At 40.1% G+C, this 19294-nt stretch overlaps 1 protein-coding gene across 2 annotated transcripts in view; it reads left to right on the plus strand.

Moving 5' to 3' along the window:
- kalrna (kalirin RhoGEF kinase a) overlaps positions 1 to 19294 on the plus strand; it is a 148795-nt gene that overhangs the window by 84896 nt on the left and 44605 nt on the right. For both annotated transcript variants that reach the window (XM_051403569.1, XM_051403571.1), the window contains exons 38-40: positions 613 to 715; positions 16448 to 16526; positions 16844 to 17011. In XM_051403569.1, the coding sequence (XP_051259529.1) occupies positions 613 to 715; positions 16448 to 16526; positions 16844 to 17011 (350 nt within the window). The remainder of the gene's footprint in view (positions 1 to 612; positions 716 to 16447; positions 16527 to 16843; positions 17012 to 19294) is intronic.

A 19294-nucleotide genomic window follows, 5' to 3' on the forward strand; every position in this document is an offset into this window, starting at 1 on the left:
TCCCCAGCAATTAATGGCTGAATGCCAACTTGCATACGATGGACAATTTTCATTATTTGCATTACTTAGCATAATCACGTATATGGACAACTGGTGTGTTGATTTGGACAATATTGGAGCGGTTTTACAGTTTATTGATGCTGAATCTATTTCTGACATTTTAAAAATTCAAAATGGCTGTTTAAACCAGAAATTCATTACATTAGTAAATATTAATATAGCATCATGGAATCATTTAACAAACTTCAAAGGACATGTAGAAGAGGAATGACATGAAATGCTTTCAGTGAAAGCACAGCCAGTAATGCCCCTGTTATTTGAGCAATCATTCCTCAGACACTTATGCAACAAGAAGAATTAGGACTTGACTCTTTCCCACCTCCACTGTTGCCACAACTGGAAGCGTCATCATTGTAAACAGTGGCACTGTGGGCAGAAGCCTTATCACCGTGGTAAAAAGTGTCATCGCAGCCGATTGAAACCTTTCCAAGGTTATATTGTCCCATCTACAACATCAGTGTTGTCCCATTCTCACTCTGAATCTGTTTGTGTTTGCCAATGATTTAAAGAAAAATACTCATTCTGATTGTGTGTGTGTGTGTGTGTGTTCAGGGAGGGAGGTGAAGATGGAGACAGTCAGGGAGACGGCAGCAGCCAACCAGATACCATCTCCATCGCCTCCAGAACGTCCCAGAACACTGTAGACAGCGACAAGGTAGGAAACACACACCCACATACAGAGCTGCTGTTCACTTAAGGAAAGAAAAGGAGTTGAATGCACCTGATTGAGACTCACTCTCTGGCCTGTGACGAGCTGATGACCCACAGATGTCTCAGCGCTACAGGGTCTCCCATCCAGTTACAATGGGCAAGAGCAAGGGCTGTGTGTGTGTGTGTGTGTGTGTGTGCAGAAAGACTGTGCTTGTGCCAACTGTGGGAGATACATGCAGCACCGTAATTGTGTGCTTTCTAGTGTGTCATGCTTATCATTAAGTTTACATGTAGGTTTAGGTTATATGTATATGTGTTGATGCGTGTGTAGTTGATGTGTGTGTATGAGGAGTATCCAGCCATGTCACCATATGAACAGAGAAGCAGTCGGCGATGAAAAACCTCTTCAGGTTGTGTGCAGGCGTCTGTGCTAATGCCTCGTACCAACCAGCCTCTCACATCCAAGTAAGCCCATCTTTGAACTTTTATTTGACAGTCAACCAAAAGAGCAGAAATAATAAGAAGGAGTACAGAAGGAGTCCTATCACTTTTAACCCACTTTGAACTGCAGTTCAATTAAAACATTCAATTAAATGATAAAACAATCAGAAAACTATTAGAACTGGTCAAATGTAACTGCATTGGGTGATTGCATGTATGTTGAATTACAGTGTGACTCCTAGTGCTTTGTTGAAAGGTCTTCAGTCTTGTAGAGCAGGTTTATTTGATTTAAAATGTACAGTTTTTGAATGGAGTTTGGTTTAGCAGTTGTGTTGGTTGTTCTGATTCCAGACTTTTATAAGTTGTTTTGGTTTGAACTGGTTGTTGTCCACTGTTACTACAGTACCTCCCTTTTCACTGCTACACACACACACACACACACACACACACACACACACACACACACAAAACACACACAACACACACACACAATCCACCCACACACTACCCCAAACAGATGTCAGTCATGGCCTCCCACTGTAGTGTTACACAGTGTGGCCTTTTCACCGCGCAACCCCACGCCTACGTACTACCCTGCCTCTAAATGTCAGCACCATGCACACAGGCTTGCGCGCACTCACACACACACACACACACACTTGCGCGCACTCACACACAGGCTTGCACACACACACAGTACACACACGCACACACACACACACACACACTCTCTTTCTCTCTCGTTCACTGTCTCTTTTCTTTCTCATTTTCTGTCTTTCACACTGTGTGTGCACAGTACATGCATACATATACAAAATGAATACCATGCACACCCAGGTCTCCTGCACTGTAACACTGTGTATGTGGGTTTATATTGCTTGTCTGTGTCTCCCCACCTCTTCCTGTCCAATGAAAATACCATAATGAATTTTTCCAGCCTTTTTTCACTGTGGGTGTGTTGTTGTTCTGCTCCAGTTTATTGTTTCTAGGATTTAGAAAACTCTAGCTAGCTATTTTTGGATCCTCCTCTTCTGTTTTCCTGAAAACATCAAAGAAAAAACAACACAGTTCCAACATTATGTTTTGATACGTTTCATATTTCATATGCTGACACAGCAGAGTGCAGCTTTAACTGTGAGCTGCACTGTCTATGGATTTCTTGGATGCAGTTTTTTACTGTCAGTCTTTCATTTAGGACTGTTCATAATTAGGCTTTACATTGATTTTGAGAACTCTTTTTATTAATTGACAGCAAAATAAGAATGACAGTGCTGTGAGTTGTAAAAAAAAAAATCAAACGGTGCTCCCAAGAGGGGATGTGAAGGGGTGAAAAAGTGAAAAAAAATCCTTTTTGATAAATTTGATCTCCCTCCTGTCCCCTTTTGTGTAGGACTAATTTACTTTGCCTAAATCTGTTTATCTTTTGTTAAGTACCAATTTGTAGTGGATAACTGTGCTGGTGGCATTGGAGACTCGTCTGGCTTGAGAGACTACTGTATTTGTTTTCCCAGCAGGGTAGTGGAAGCGTGGCAGTACTTGTTATCTTGTATGTGGAGGGCGGTGGTGCTCCCTTTAGTTTCGCTCCCATGGCTCTGTCAGCCCTCTGGGGACTTATTATCATAAAGTATGGGAAATTCTTGTGTATTCTGGAGTAAAGACAAGTCAAGATATGGTGCTTATTGAATCAGCAAAACTGAAGGAGGATTTTGTTAGTGCTTGCTATTAGTCTCAAGACTGAAACCTTTTTGAAAGTTTTTTTTAATGAAAATTCAACCTTTATCCTCTGGGAGAAGAGGAGACACAACATAACATATATCAAAGGCCATTTATGAAAGGAATGAGGCTTCTACTTACAAAGTCATTTAGTACATTTACATTTAATAAATCAGAATCTGTCAGACTCAGAAGGTGACAGTCATTGAACAGACCTACACACTTTGCTACTTAGTAATCAGAGCAGCAAAAAGCAGAAAACCTGAGTTTCCAGTTGTGACATGTTCAGTGAGTTGGTCACAGTCAGCTGGAGGTGTGTGAGGAATAAACCACTGCACATGTGCACAGAGACAGAGATTTAACAGTGCTTCACTGAAATGATATTCTTGGAGAAACCTATGTTACTGGAACAAAGGCATTTGTTTTACATTGTTATAAAAGATGTAAGATCAACTTACACAACAGCTCCCTGTTGAATGTACACATACACTAACCAAAGCTAGTTGTGCTGAAATTGCTAAACTTCTGAAGAAATGGTGAAAAAAGCCATATAATTTCTATGATGTGATCATTTAGAATTGGCCTTCCAAGTCATAATGAGCTGTGGAATAGGGCACCCAACCCTTTTTATCATTGAGTAAACTGACAACCCCTGACTAAGTGACATATTTTGTTATATTCAATGCATAACACTAACAGTACAGAACAACACAAACTGTATAATCGACCCAAATAGTGAACGCAAAAACTGCTGGAAGTTAGTGTAAGCTTGATTTTACAAGCTTTGATTTACCCTACTAGTTCATGTCAGAATGGCTGCTGTGAAAAAGGTCTAGGCCCAGTTTGACTGCATGGATCACCTTTGTCTTCCAGTTGATGTTTTTCTGGCTGTGGTTAGGCTATGGAAGAGGAGGAGTTGTATTAATACAGGGTCTGGTTGAATATGGTTAATATTTGGTTGTTTTTCTCTTTACCTCTCCCTTTGCCCATAAACGTCTTCATACCTTTCTGTCTTGCCTCGCCCTGTTTTCTTGTCTATCACTCTTCCCCAATTTATATATACCGCTCGCTCTATTGTCTCTCTTTCCATTCTCTGCAGTCCATCGCTGAATTACCCCTTTCTAGATGCACACACACCCACGAATGCTCCTTTTGCAATCCTCCCTCTTTGCTCCCTCACTTTCTCAGTTTTCACACATATCTCTCTCTGTCTCGCTTTTTCTGTCTCCGTCTATTTCTCTCTCCCTCTCTGCCATATACTATAATAACAGCTCAGCATTGGCTTAGTCAGATGTTCCACTGGCTGTCTGGCTCTAGAGCATGCGTGTGTGTGTAGACAGGGTGGGAAGCTACTGTTTCTGGTGTTTTTTGGAGAAGTTTAATATGACGGATGCCTCTTTTTTTTTTTTTTTTTTTTTGCCCTATTTTTCTCCTCGCCTTTGCAGAGTTTTTCTGTTTGCCTTTCGCCTTCTCTCTCTGTCTCCTTCGACTGTTCTTCATCTACCTCTCTCTCCACCGCTCACTATACACTGCAGACATGCTGTGGTGTAATTTTGTCAGTTAGTTCAAACCATCTCGGGGGAGTAGATTTAGCGGCACTTCCGACAGACTGATCCTCCTTCCGAAGTAGAATGTTTTGGGCTACATATACAGAGCAACCCTTACATTTTGGATAATGCGCTATCGATATCAATTATTTAACCGTGATTGGGTTGTTTCACTATATTATACATTAATTATAGGAATAAAAGCACTTCATATACACAGTCCTCATTCTGTTTTACTGCAAGAGGACAGGGAGGGGAACTGTAATTAATTCGTACACTTTTCTCTCAAAATTGATGTAAAGACCCTCAAATTAAATCTTAAAAGTCCTAACCTACAGTGGTGGTTTTAATTCAAATCCAGTGTGCCGGTTTAGAGAGCTGATAGTATACACTTAGAACAACCAGTGTTTACATTTTACTGTCAAGTGACCTCTCGCAGTCATGTGAGTAATGACTGTCCTCTCTAATTAGCAAAGGTGGAAGTAGCAAAAGGTCATGGTTGGGCATACATAGTTTGTGACTTTGACATTGTAGGTCACAGTTTGTGAAATTTTTCCAACCAGAAGTTCAAGTGGTGTTCTTTTGTCCAACATTCCCCTAGCCTCAGCCAAATCATTTTAGTTACCTTAACTGAACCAGAGCTTAACCTTTAAATTTAGGTTAGGTTATGTATACGAAATCCGCTGCTAGATGTTGCACTAGAGCTCAACATGCCAGACCAATACAAATGTAAGTTAAGTCCCACCGGACTCCATTGACAATAATCGTAAAACACACTTCAAACTGGACAGAAACGTCACATAAAAATCACCAAAACAGTCTTTGTTAGCCCTTCCACAGTCTTTCCGACAAAGACATGAAAATATTCACAAAATGTGCTGCAGTAGCAAACGGCTAAGCTAATCCTAGGGGACAAATGCAAGTACGTCCAGAAAAAGTGCTTGTTTCGTGCATGACAGGCTCAGATTGTTATTCTAAGTGTCTAACAACATTCAGAGATGGACCTTTTGTTTAACCTGAAACCGCCACCAGACTCCATAGACAAAAGTCTTAACTTTATTCAAACTGGACAGATATAAAATGAACCAAACCATATTTGTTCATATTTCCACTTTTCCCAAAAATCGCCAACTCTGCTTTGGTCGAAATAAATCCTTAATTCACTGACACAGATGAGAAAAAGCAGCAGTTTCAGTCGCTCTACTCAGTTGCACACAGGGAGGCTGTGATAGCAACATAGGCAAAAGGGAGTGCTAGGTAAGGGTTATACCATAACTCCACTATATATTTACAAAGCGAATAGTTGAAAAACTATCTTTTTGTCATTTAGTTATGAAGACTTGTTGTGCCACTGTCCAAAAACTTAAGGACTGCTCTCTACTAGTATTCAGTACAGGATGTGATTCAGGATATGTGAGCTCTGTGATGTTTTGTTGACATACTGAGGTTGAAGCCAGTTCTGTAAAATCTTGTTAAATATGTAAGTTCTGTGACATTGTGTGGAAGATGTCTTTTCTATGACACATTTTTTCGGTGCCATGAGTCAGCTGTGGTTCAGTCTGTAGTCTTTTATGTTATTTAAAGCATAGTTCCAGTGGTTGACAACTTGGCAGCCCTCATGGCTACCACAACCCCGTAGGTGAAAGGACAAAAAGTAGTTTTTAGCCCCCGCCTTCAGTTGGAGTAAAAATTGTTTTTCTGTGAGCATCACAGGTTGGAAAGGGCTCAGCTGAACTCATTTTTATCCCTGTGCATTACATTTGGTACACCCCATTAAATTCCTCTTGATTGTATTGGGTTGGCGGCACAAATCGAAGAAATGGATCTCAATTTGCACCGCAAACAATAGATGTTGTTCTTGATATCTGGTTAACTGACACTTTAAAACAATTATTTATTGATAGGGGTGTAACAATACATCGTTCTGAATAGATATATTGATAGATAAAGTCCAATGATCCAATATATCGATATAAAGTGAAAACATTAACTTGCATCGTCATCTTTTATTTTGTGTGGAATTATAGACAAGGCACATGCTAAATGCAAACAATGGCATTACGTAATGAAATAAGTGTTGTTCAGCAATAAAAACATCCAATCATATTTTAGTTGCTTTTTGTGAGTTAACTGATTGTGTTAAAGGGGATATATGATATCTTTAGCTTTGTAGCGTTTGCAGCAGGTACTCGATAAATAAGATCTGCTCGTTTGTGGTTGGAACTCTGGAAAATAGTTTAAATAATTTGCAGTTCTATTGTTTTTAATGAAATTGTATCTTATGCTACTTAATTTCCATTAAACTGTACATGTGACATACTTTGCTTTACTGTCATATGGAAGTGTCTAAAAGTAGTTTAGTTGCGGTTATCCACATTCACAGGGAATCCCCCTGGTTCATCTCTTTAGCTAAAGTTGGCGACCCTGATTGGTTATATCCCAGCGTGTATCAACTGTATGTCACTATAATATTTGTGTTTATTAATCCTTCTTTTCTGGCTTGGTGTTATGCAGTTTTCATGAGTTAAGACAAACTTGTGCTGGGTGAAAGTGACTGTAACAAAAAGTAATATTAAATAACTATTTTGGAAGTAATATTTGGAAGGCCATCTTCTGCTGAGTAACTAATATTACTGAATATACTGCAGTGCTTTTTAAAGGTTGCTCAGATCATTGTCATTTTGACATAAAGACGGACTCTACCTTCATACAGCTACAGCACTGACACTGGCGAGCAATTGTTTACACGTGTGTGTTCTCATGAATCAAATTCATTGAGTGTCGGGTTCAGACTGAAGATGTACAGTAGCCATCTGCTGGTCATATGACTTTTGTGTCACACACACACACAGAGTCACACAGTCTTGGCAGTTAAAAGTATTTTAGTGTCCCAGTAACTTCCACGGAGTGGGAGAAATGTGGACACACACACACACACACACACACACACACACCAAGCAGAGTGCCATTCCTATCAAATGGCTGTTTGTTCAGAGAGAGAGGGAGAGAGAGAGAGAGAAAGGGAGAGACAGTGTGAGGGCGTGTTTGTGTGTGTGGCAAAGACACAGGGAGTTGTCAAAGACTGAGAGAGCGACAGAGAGAGAAGGAGACAGAAGCGGAGAGGTCGACATGCCAAAGTGGATGAGCTTTAAACTGTTCAAAGAGAGCAGCAGAGTGAGTACAAACTGCTGGACGACATACTGCACACCACTGACAGCCAAAATGATGCTAGTTAGCACTTTACATTAAAACACTATTTTCAGTCACTACTGTCTGTAATGACAAATATGCTGCTCTACTATAGATTGTGTGTCTGGAAGTAACACCCTCAATTACTCACGTTTGTAATGTTACTGTCACAGAAGTCAAATAGCGGCAGAATATGGAGGGATAAAAGGTAAATGACTGAAAATGACATACTATATTGAGCTATGTATTGATAGAACTAATCCTGTTATACTACATGTTAAAATACAGTATTTGAGCAAACACACATCACTCCTTCCAAACTCTATTTTTAATTTACTCTGCACACACTCCTCTGTTTAGATTTTTCTGTATGACTGGAACTGCTGAGAGAAACGACAGGTTTTTCACTTAAGCGTCCTTTGATGATGTTTGTAACATTCAGCCTTCATGTAAACATAATGCTGCTTCAGTTTGTAAGATGTGTGTGTGCAGCCCTCCCCCTGCAGCTGTGAAGAGTTTCTTCATTTGAGTTTGTTTTGAGGTTTAGTTGTTGGTTACTGTTGAGGTTTGGTCACTGATTCAGATCCTAATCCAGACTTTCACTTAGCATGTTGTAAAGCCGGACTGCAGGAGGGATTGTGTGTATGTGTGTGTGTGTGTGTGTGTGTGTGTGTGTGTGTAATGGAGGAGGTTAATGGTTAAACAGGGTGTGTATGTGCCAGGCAGACAGACAGGAAACAGGCCATTAGCTGCCACAGAGAGGCTGCATAAATGAAATGTGAGAGTCCAGACAGCTGAATCGCAGTCGGTTTAATTCAGATTATAGAGCAGACACGCTGAAGAAACCGTGTAAACACACTAATGGATTCATTGTGGTAGTTAACTCTTTGACTGCATGAGTGCAATGCTTTTGAAAAGAAATTAAGTAAAATTAGTAAATGCACCAAACAAACATTCCAGTGTTTTTAAAAATCTTTAAATGGCCGGATATTTCTGAATTTTGTTGATGGACTTCTGGCAGGTTAGACTGCAACTAAGGCTGCAACAATTAGTCTAGAATTAGTCTATTAGACTAGTTCTCAACTATTAAATTAATATCCAACTATTTTGATAATTGATTAATCATTTTGATTCGTTTTCTTTAAGAAAAAAATTGAACATTTTCTGGTTTCTTTAAGTTTTCTATGGCAGTAAACTGAATATCTTTTGGTTGTGGACAAAACAAGACATTTGAGGACGTCACCTTGGACTTTGGGAAACCCTGATCAACATGTTTCACCATTTTCTGACATTTTAGGGACCAAAGAACCTATCAATAAATTGAAAAAGTGATAGATTATTCAGTAACGAAAATAATTGTTAGTTGCAGGCCTACCCACAACGCGAGAGGAAATGATCCAACATGTTTGATTTCTGAGGAGAGTTGAGGGGTGTTTTTGCTGCTGCACCAATACACCTGTCAAACTCGCACCGACTATCTGGCAAACATGGAGCGCCATTGTCACCTCATCATCCCATATATCAGTATAACGAAGCAGGCTATGCTGCAGGAGTAGTTGTAATAGCAAAGCAGTGCTCGAGCTGTTTGCACTTACAGGAGTCAGTGTTTCTGTTTTTGAATTAAATGTTTGGTTTAGTGGTTTCTCAACCGTTTTTAGCTTTTTCTGTTGTATGTATCGGTATAGTAGAGCTGCAGGCAGTCGTATTGGTCATGCTGCTTCCTGTGCATTCGTCATCCTTGAAGCTTGCCTGTGGCTCAGACACCATGGCTCAAACATAATTTATCACAGCTGAACTTTTTACTTTGGTCTCTTTATCTCCTTACCCCTGCTACCGTATTATCAGCCAGTACGATGCTGGACTGGTTTGACTGGTTTCTGTTCTGCTCCCATGCAAACAGACACCAAACACCTGTTTATAGTTCTTACTGTTAAACTCATAACGTGCACTGCAGCATCAGAGCCCAACATGTGATCAGAATGGTAACTGTCATATAATGAGCATCTTCATGTGTACAGTCTTATGCATTACAGTGGTGCTGCACATGCACTGTAGGTATCTGTCCTGGCTCTGTTAACATACTGTGACTGCTCTGCTTGAATTACTTTGTATTTCCATGATGTGTGGTGTGGTTAATAGAGCTCTACAATGGCACATTAACTGTCACTTACTCTGGAGCTAACAAATGGAAAAATATCTAGTTTTTCGTGCAGTATTTGAGAGATTATGTGTTATGAGAAGGTAATACCAGAATGGTGCACATTGGATTACAGACTGTGGACATCTACACACACAGGGAGGAGTTTTCCTGAAATAGACGTGTATTTGGAGTTTTCCAGGGATTTTTCCATGGGTTCCACTCCAGGAATACGCAGTATTCATTCCAGTATTCACTGTTTGACAGTTGTTGTAGCCATGTTTTTGCAAGCTATATAGCATACACACAAACACCCTTAGGTGGTATTTCTTATATTAGATAAATGTATTTACCACTCTATAGACCTGGTTTATAAAAAATGAAAATGATGGTTAACAGACACAGTTCAACATCTCAAAGGCTGCTAGCTCTTTCATTTTCAGCTGTGACAACGGCTCTGGAATATCTGTAATTACATTATTTAACTAAAATAATGTTTTAGGAACTTGAATGATCTTTTTTTTTATATGATGGGACTACGTGAACCTTCTCCAGTGCTGAAGTCAGGCGCTGCGGTTAAGAATATTCAAATCAGTTGCATATGAGTAATTCCTTGGAGGGAGGGAGGGTGGAAAACATAAACCGGGTAGGAGAGGGAGAGGGAGAGAGAGAGAGAGAGAGAGAGAGAGAGAGAGAGAGAGAGAGAGAGAGAGAGAGAATTAAGTTATGTGATTGTAAAAATGCCAGACTTTTCAAATTAATGGTAATCCCTACACCCGACTTTGCAGGCTAGTATTTATTTTCCTCATGATTTATTGTTATTTATCTGATTATATTTCCTTGCACTGTATTGCGAAGTGCAGCATTCATTATTAAACAACTTCTCCCCAGAATATCTTGTTCCCAGGAAGAATGGAGGATGGTCACAGTGATTTCAACAATCTGAATGTGATGCAATGCAAGCCTCAATAAGAGCATCTTTTCCCTGTTCTTAACCTCTGAACAGTTCCCTGGAAAACTTCAGAGTTGACCTCACGCTGCACTGAGTGTGACTAAAGTCCAATCAATAAAAGCCATCATGAATATTTGAAAAACTGCGCCATTATTCCGTCCTAGCAAATCCAAACTCAAACTTTGCCTCCACAGATAATACACTAATTTAGAGTTTCACATTCATCCTTCACTGTTTTTTTTTCCTGGCCTCAACATACTGTTTCAAAAGAGAGCACTAAATAAGCACTAAAAATCTTTAATTTTAGAGCCAGTCAAATAAAAGATTTTTATTTAAAGAAATGTCTGTTAAGTCACTATCTCTTGCCGAATTAGGTAACACAATACTAATTGAGCCCATGGCCTACTGATGAAAGTTTGCAATATTTATATATATACAGTATTACAAACTGGGTGTCTGCAGTGACATTGCCGGAAAGAAATTCATTTTTCTCCATTGTATACACTTAGACTCATTTTATTGTTAGGATGTTGATAATATGTGTTAGTGTACAATCTCAGTCTGAAAAGTAACTCATAACTACAAATGTCATATTAATGCAGTGAAGTGAAAAAGCACAATGTTTCTCTCCAAAATGTAGTGGAGTAGAAGTATAAAGTAGCATCAAATGGAAATACTCGGTACAATCACCCCAAAATTCTACTTAAAGGTCCAGTGTGTAACATTTAGGAGGATCTAATGTCAGAAATGGAATATAATATTTATAGGTATTTTTTCATTCGTGAATAATCACCTGAATATAGGAATCGTTGTGTTTGCGTTAATGTAGAATGAGCTGTTATCTACAACCATGTTTCTACAGTAGCCCAGAACGGCAAACCAAATGCTGGCTGTAAATAGGAACTTTTTAGTTTTTCGCGAGTTTCACTGCCATCATAATTTCTCTTACACACTTCACAGACTGTTCTTACGGTGTACAGTTGGTTGCAATCTGAAACTTCACCACTAGATACCACACACTGGTCCTAAGTACAGTATTTGAGTAAAGACAAAATTAGTTTCTGCAACAAGCCAGTTTATCCTCACTCACAAAGCTTAAAATAAACAGTCAAACTCAATTCTGTAAAGCCCTCATTGGGATATTTTTGTGCGTTTGAAGGAAGCTCAGTATTTATTAGCTTTGTTTCACTGATATAGCTAGTGATAAGTAAAGGCTGCTGTGAACACAGATTCAAGCAGATTCATCCACCCCCAAGAAAAGAAAATCTTCCATGTCATTCACTGGATAAGTTGGTATCCAGGGAATGACATGAAGTTTCCTGATCTCAACAGGCTCATTTTGTTCTGCTGTTGAAGGAGGTGAAGCATATTTGTTCTGCTTGAGGCTGTCTTCCCCTACTCTAACATATGATCATCACAAGCTGGTGCGAGCATGCGTATGTGTTTTCGGTACACACAAATGGGTCATATGACAGATAGCAGTAGAGCACAAGACACGCCCTCAAACACACACACACACACACAAACAAAATAGACTGTCAGATTAAAGTGGCACTGAAAATAGTATTGTGTCTGTGGGTGCTGTTGGTAGGTTCTGCCTGTTTTTTCATGACTTTCGATGTTATGAAAATGTTTGAGCAAACTAGCTGACTTCTTTTTACACCCACAGTTTACTACACCTAATGTAACAAAGGTCAATTTATGATAAAATGGCTCATTTTTATCTGTTGACCATAGATATCAAAACCTTTTTATATATATATTTTTACAACATTAAAAAACACCCAACAAGTTTGCTGATTGAATTGAGTTTAACATCAACAAAGGACCACATGTGTCTTTGTGGTTTAAATCACATTTCCTAATCTTGAAACACACAGCAAATACAGACAGTTTGGAGAGCTCACTAGGATCATGGCTAGTTTGATAGACACTGATTAGCAATCCTTTACATTTTATAGATGATGGATGGACAGTGAACCATGCCATTGTTAGCTTCCCACTGAGCTCCAACATCTGCAACCACTGGGCAACCTTGCTCCAGATGTTGTTTAGCTCTTACAGTTATAGTCTACCCACTTGCTTTGCCTGATTAGACCTCTGCTCCGGACTGCACATACAGGTGTGGACAGCGTGTGCGTAATTTAAGCTCGGGTAGATTTTTTACTCTTTTGGTGTCATTGGGCGAAAAAAACCCAAATCTTTCAGCATGTTGTAGTTCAAGTGGTTGGAATGACACCTCCTCTTGGCTCTGTGATGGGAGACTTTGGCCAATCAAAGATCATTTCAGAAAGGAAGTTCCTTTTGGCTGTTCTATAAAGGCAGAAATAGGCAAGAGCCTGATTCAGAAAATTCTGCAACTTGTCATAAATTTCCAATACCTCCTAGTACAAAATGTGTGTGAACTCGTCCCAGCTCCACACAATGCCATGGCATAGCATGGTGACGGTCAGGAATGCCTTTTAAGGAGTGTCATTGGTGTGTGTGTGTGGTGTACTAGCCATGTGGCTTTTGCTGACACAAATCTGAGCATGTCCAATTGGAAAAGGAGGTCTGGACCATCCTCTCATCCCGCTGTTAGACGGCGCCAGAGCTGCCTCCGGGTTCACGAAGCTCTGGAGGGGAGCGAACCCTACGAGGCATGACGTTTTGGAAGTTTTTCAATCTGCCTACACCAGCTTTAACAATAATAGGGGCCAATGAAGGTGTAAACAGGGCTTACATTGGGAACATGCTGGTTAAGGTACCAGAGAGAAAATGAAATCCAATCCAGGAAGTCCAGTTGGGGCGACACATTAATGCGTTGTTGCAGATGTCATAAGCACAGTGGTTTGTAATTCTCAGATAGGATTTTACAAATCATTGGCAACTCTTTTCTGTTTTGAGGTAAACTGTAGGATACTGAATGTATTTGATTGGCCAACACAGTGGACTGGCTCCTTTCAAATTAATGAGAGCGCTGGGTTTTAGCTCGCAGCTGCAACCTAGTGGAGCGAAGCAAATTCCTAATAGTACATGGGGGGGGGTTAGTGATGTCATAATCCAAATCCTAGCTCTGCCTTCAGCCTGAGCAGAGGTCTAATCAGGCAGAATAAGTGAAATCACCTGCGTGGGGCTGCAGGGTCTTTTGATGCTATGTGTTTGTCCATATGTGTGTGTGTGTGTGGCCATCTGTCAGGTATAAACTCACCTGCACCTTTATAGAAACAGGGGTCCTTGTTGCTAGGAGATCTTTAGCCAGGCAAAGACACATTAGCGCACACACTCCCTGACATTTTCCAAGACAATGAGTGTAGAGCAGACAAGGCAGATAGAGGAAGAGAAGGAAGTTGGAGCAGGAAATAGCTTCATTTACAGCCACTTTTGAGCCATTACATATGGATTTATCTTCTGCTTTTAGTGTTGATTCACTGCTGTAATATTATAAAAACTAGCAAGACTTGATGTGATCCCAGACTTGAGTCACCTGAATCTACAAATTCAGACGAAACAGCAGCTCAGTTTAATTGTGTTGCCGGTGTGACGGCTGCCTGCTGACGAGCGAGAGGTCAGAATGCACTCCACAGTGAGAGCCATGCAGTCCTCAGCTGACAGTGTTTCTACAGTACACAGCAGTCCAGGTCAGAGCAGTACAGGATGCTTTATCACTGTGCCTGTTTGTTTTGGGTTTTATGCATTTCCTCTGCAACTTTTCTTTTCAATCAGCTGACTTTATACCATGACCAACATTATCTGTTCTATTTGTGCTTTATATGTGGGAGTAAAGGTCAATACACCCCAGCAATATGACGTTAGCTTTATCACTAACAAGTGTGTGTGTGTGTGTGTGTGTGTGTGTGAGATAGAGAATGTCAATATACTCTTTATATAACAGGTTTACTCAGCCATTATGGCAGTTCAGTCTACAGCATGCACTGTCTTCCTGTGGAACTGTGGATTACATGTCCTCCTCACTTCCTGTCAGTCATTAACTCTGATAATATTTACAACTGCTGCTTGAGATGATTTCTCTGAAATCGCAGCACACCCACATCTGAGCTCATTTGTAAAGTCAGTTTATGTATTTAGTGTAGACTGTCAGCAATAAGGTGGCACGTGGGTGGAGCTTAATGAAGCCTAGTTGCTGAAACCAGCCACCTGTAACAGCACCCACCTATCATTCAAAACCTTAATATAATTTAAATGGGTGAGTTGTATTACAATTAACCCCACCATACAGTTGTCATGAACGGGGAATTAAGCTATAGAGACAAAGTGTTTTTTTGTACCAGTTTATAAACATGGTTATTTCTGCTGTAAAGTTGGGCATTTTAATACGGGGGCTTATGGAGATTGACTCACTGCTGGAGTCAGCCTCTAGTGGCCGTTGCAGTTTTTGTTACTTCCATGTTGCCTTCATTTGCCAACCACAGAGACTGTTTAACAGCTGAACAACTTTTTCTCTATCTGGCCTTAACACCACTTTAGTCCTTACTGTAGTGGCCATGGGTTTGACTCATGTCATTGGTCTCTCCCCCCTTTCCTGTCTACTCTTATTCACCTTTTTCCTGTGAGTAATGGTCTCCCACATGAACAGGTTTTTTGTTGTTTCACACAAGATATTTGAATTTCCGCCGGTTTGAAGGCTCATTTGGAGAAGGTGATATGTGTATGTGTCTGTACAGGATTTAGAAACATTTGAATCCAAATCTGATTATTCAGTTGGTGGGTTTTCTGGTTGCTGTCGATCAAAGCACTTCCACACAGCCCTTATAAAGCCGTTTCTGAGTATTAAACCCCTAATAGGTAATGGCTGAAGATGTTTTTCACTTTGCTTGTTGCTTTTTTATTCACAAATATTTCATGTTATAGAGAAATACTCAAGATTTGAAGCCAAGTGTTTTAAAGGTGCTTTAATGGCATGGTGCACCTGCAAACTGTTGCTTAAATTGTGTGTGTTGACAGAACACATTGGGGTATCAGAACTAGATCAAGCTTTATATTGATTACATCATACTGAATAATGTAATCTTTGCCTTTATAGACGGGATACTGATCTCACTGATAAGCTTAGTCCTCAAGAAAATGCGTTTCACTTGAATTTGCATCCATTTCCACCCTCCTGCTGTCTTTCTATGAAAGTGGACTCATTTCCAGGTCAAGAGATGGTTCAAGTTTGCACTGCGTGGAAATGTTTGTGGCAACAGAGAGTGTAAAAACACACACTGGTCTGTTGCCCTCGGCTGATTTTGTACACACTCTCACAGCTTTTACTCATGTTCAGTTCAGCTCTTTCCCTGTTCGTTAGGTTCAGTGTTTATTTTAAAACTAAAGAGAAGTCAGGAATACATGCCCACATGCTGCTGGTTCATCCTGTTCCTTCAGCCTGCAGAGAATTTATATCTGCAAACACCAAACTGCGGCTGCTGGGCTTTCTCATTTTTAAATATAAAAGGTTTACTCAGCTGAACGTTCACCTTTAGGCTCTGTAACCCTGATGCGCTCATGGAGTTACAGGTACATGAACATCAAGTACAGAACAAGTTTAGTTATGCACTTAATCATATTCTGTATGGAAATATTCAGCGTTCATGGATTAAGATTCTCTTCCAAGAGAAACCATCAACCATGCAGAAGATTCTTTTAGGGTCAAAGTATTTTTGACACACACACTCACACAAACAGTATGTCGTCATAAAGCACTTTGTTTCATTGTTACGCTGGTGATGTCTGAAGATCTGAAAGGTTTTATCAAATGTCTCCTCTCTCTGTTTGCAGCTCTCTGGTGGTTGTGAGTTGACAGTCGTCCTTCAGGACTTCACAGCAGGATGCAGCACGGAGATGTCTGTCAGCACCGGTGAGACGAACCTCTCTGCACTGTTTACACATCGTAGTCTGGAGGGATCTGCTGGTTCACTGTTCATTCTGTTCTGTTATAGTCTGAGTTTAGTAGTTAAATCTATGGCTCCTAGGTATAAAGGGTTAAACTTGATCTTGCTCAGCTAAGATTCAGTTTAGTAGTAGTTTTAAAGTTTCAAGAAAAAGATTGCAATTTGAAACTGTAATACACATTTACATACACAACATTTTTACCTGAAAAATATCGTAAAACTGGGAAAATGATACTTTCTTCAGTTAGCACACTGTAAAACATCTGTCTGCTCTTGTCTCCAGGTCAGACGGTGGAGCTGTTGGAGCGGCCCAGTGAGCGGCCCGGTTGGTGTCTGGTCCGAACCACCGACCGCAGCCCACCCCAGGAGGGACTGGTTCCCAGCTCCACACTCTGCGTGTCCCACTCGCGTTCCAGTGTGGAGATGGACTGCTTCTTCAGCTCGGGGAAAGGTAGGAAGGACAAACCTGATAAAGAAACGTTTTTCTGGCTTGGCTTGCAATAATAATGATCACCTTTTTCTCTGCTCTGGTGTAAATGTGCAAATGGCTTAACATGTTCTTCATGGTGCATTTTACATAAATGTAGTTAAGTTAATGGGCGTAACAACCAGAGAGGTCCAGCCACAGAATTCTGTTTTCTACATACATTTTAAAACCCAGTGTAGTCAGAAGTGACACAAACTGCTGCTCTAACTCAAAGTGTGGAGGTATTCTAGTTCTTATGCTACAGACTGGCCTGATTGGATGGATTTCTATCATTATGTAGTTAGGGAAGCCTGCCAGGACCCAGTCCAGCTGTGATGTTTGATAGTTCAGTAGGGAAGAACTTTTTTCAAAGAGTTTTGAAAATACTACAACATGAAACTCAACCTCAAATAAAAATAATGCCTCAAATGCTCTTCATTTTCAAGCCTTTATCTTTAATCATCAGAACATTGATTTACTTTTATCAGGTCAATTTAAGTAATCTGATCTGTATTGCCCTCTATTGGTGAGATTTGGACATTACAATATAGATGAAACCTTGCTTTAAGCTATCAAGCCCCCATCAGACAGAGCTCAGAGCTGCTTAAAATGTTGGACTGTCATTATGTATAATGCATTATTTATTGAGGACAAGATATAAAGTAGTTGATCTTTAAATACATCTAACAGAACGGTTTCTCCACTACCCTATTGGAAGATTCTGGCTGGGATTTGAGACAAAGTTTTCAGTCCTACAGAGGGCGATGTGGAGCTGCTTACACACCTCCTTCCCTGCACTGACCTCTGACTGTTATCGGTGTTTGACACACAGCAGAATGCACTGATGAGACTTAGTTGGAAACGCTGGTGTCTCTGTGGATTCTCATCATGAGGATGCATTATGATCAGCTGATCTCATCTCATTGCATTATGGGAGTTTAACACCACAGAGGAAGAGGATGCTGATAGTGATTACTTACTAAGCATTCAGATACATGATTTTGATGTTGTAGTTGGAACAGACACACATGTGTCATTCCCTCCCATCTTCTTATCAGGACTTTGAATGCATCAACCAACTTCCTCCCACCTACACACACACACACACACACACACACACACACACACACACAAGTTTGCTTTCCTAATATAACTATCCTTCCTGCAACCCAGTTTGTGGTTTTTGTCTTGCTAAGGGTTATAAACATTAGGGTGGAGGTTTGTATGTGTGGGAGAATCCTCTCTCACACTCAAACACACACACACACACACACACACACACACATTGTGAGATCAGCTGATTTGCCTGCCGCAGTTACGCTGTTTTCTTCTCATGCAATGACACAGATGTTTTGTTTTTCTGTGGAGGGATGCAAATCAGACAACTGCAGCCACCACACATGGAAATAAAGAGACACACACACCCACACCCACACACACACACACACACACACACACACACACACACACACACACACACACACACACATTTAAGATATTTAGGAAATATTGAGGAGACTGTTGTTGACTACAATGTTGGTGGGTTCATGTTGTGTGACTTATCCTTCTTATCAATAAAGGTTGATTTAGCAGGCTTAATAAAACCCTTACTGACACTTCAGTAAAGAGTAAACGGTATTATTCTACCTACTTACTTTAGAGGTACCCGTCAACATGACCAGTCCAGTCCTGATGGGGGCTCAAAGCAAAACTCCACAAGCCTCAGCTTAGCTTGGCTCTGGTTGCTATAGTAACAACTCAAGAGACCCTATACCATGTGTGTCTATACCAACGCCTAGTGTTATGATTTACATGTTATCTGGTTGTCTGTTCCTGGTTATTATGATGCTAATTTAACATTGAGACAAGGAACAAACGTTGGCTAAGAGTTGCACATTTACAGTGATGTTGAATAATGTGCACTGTCCTTGTTATGTTATATATATAAATGAGATTAATTGCAGGATTGTAGTGTGAACTAATAAATCACTTGCCTGCACTAAAAAAAAAAAGAAGAATGAATGAAGGACTTTTGTCATTTATTTATGTGAGGCTCCCTGGAGGCCAACACTATCATTCTGTTGGCTTATTCCTCAGCCCATCTAATGCTGTCACTCATAGACACCCACAGAATAACATGCTAGTGTCATGGCTTTTTCATAGCTGTAGTTAGAAAATGTATCTGACATCATAGAAATCAATTGTGCACATATTTGTGAAGATATTTTGACCTTAAACTTAAATTATATATATATACAAAATTCTCTT

Source organism: Dicentrarchus labrax, unplaced genomic scaffold, assembly GCF_905237075.1.
Source record: "Dicentrarchus labrax unplaced genomic scaffold, dlabrax2021, whole genome shotgun sequence".
NCBI classification, from domain to species: Eukaryota; Metazoa; Chordata; class Actinopteri; family Moronidae; genus Dicentrarchus; species Dicentrarchus labrax.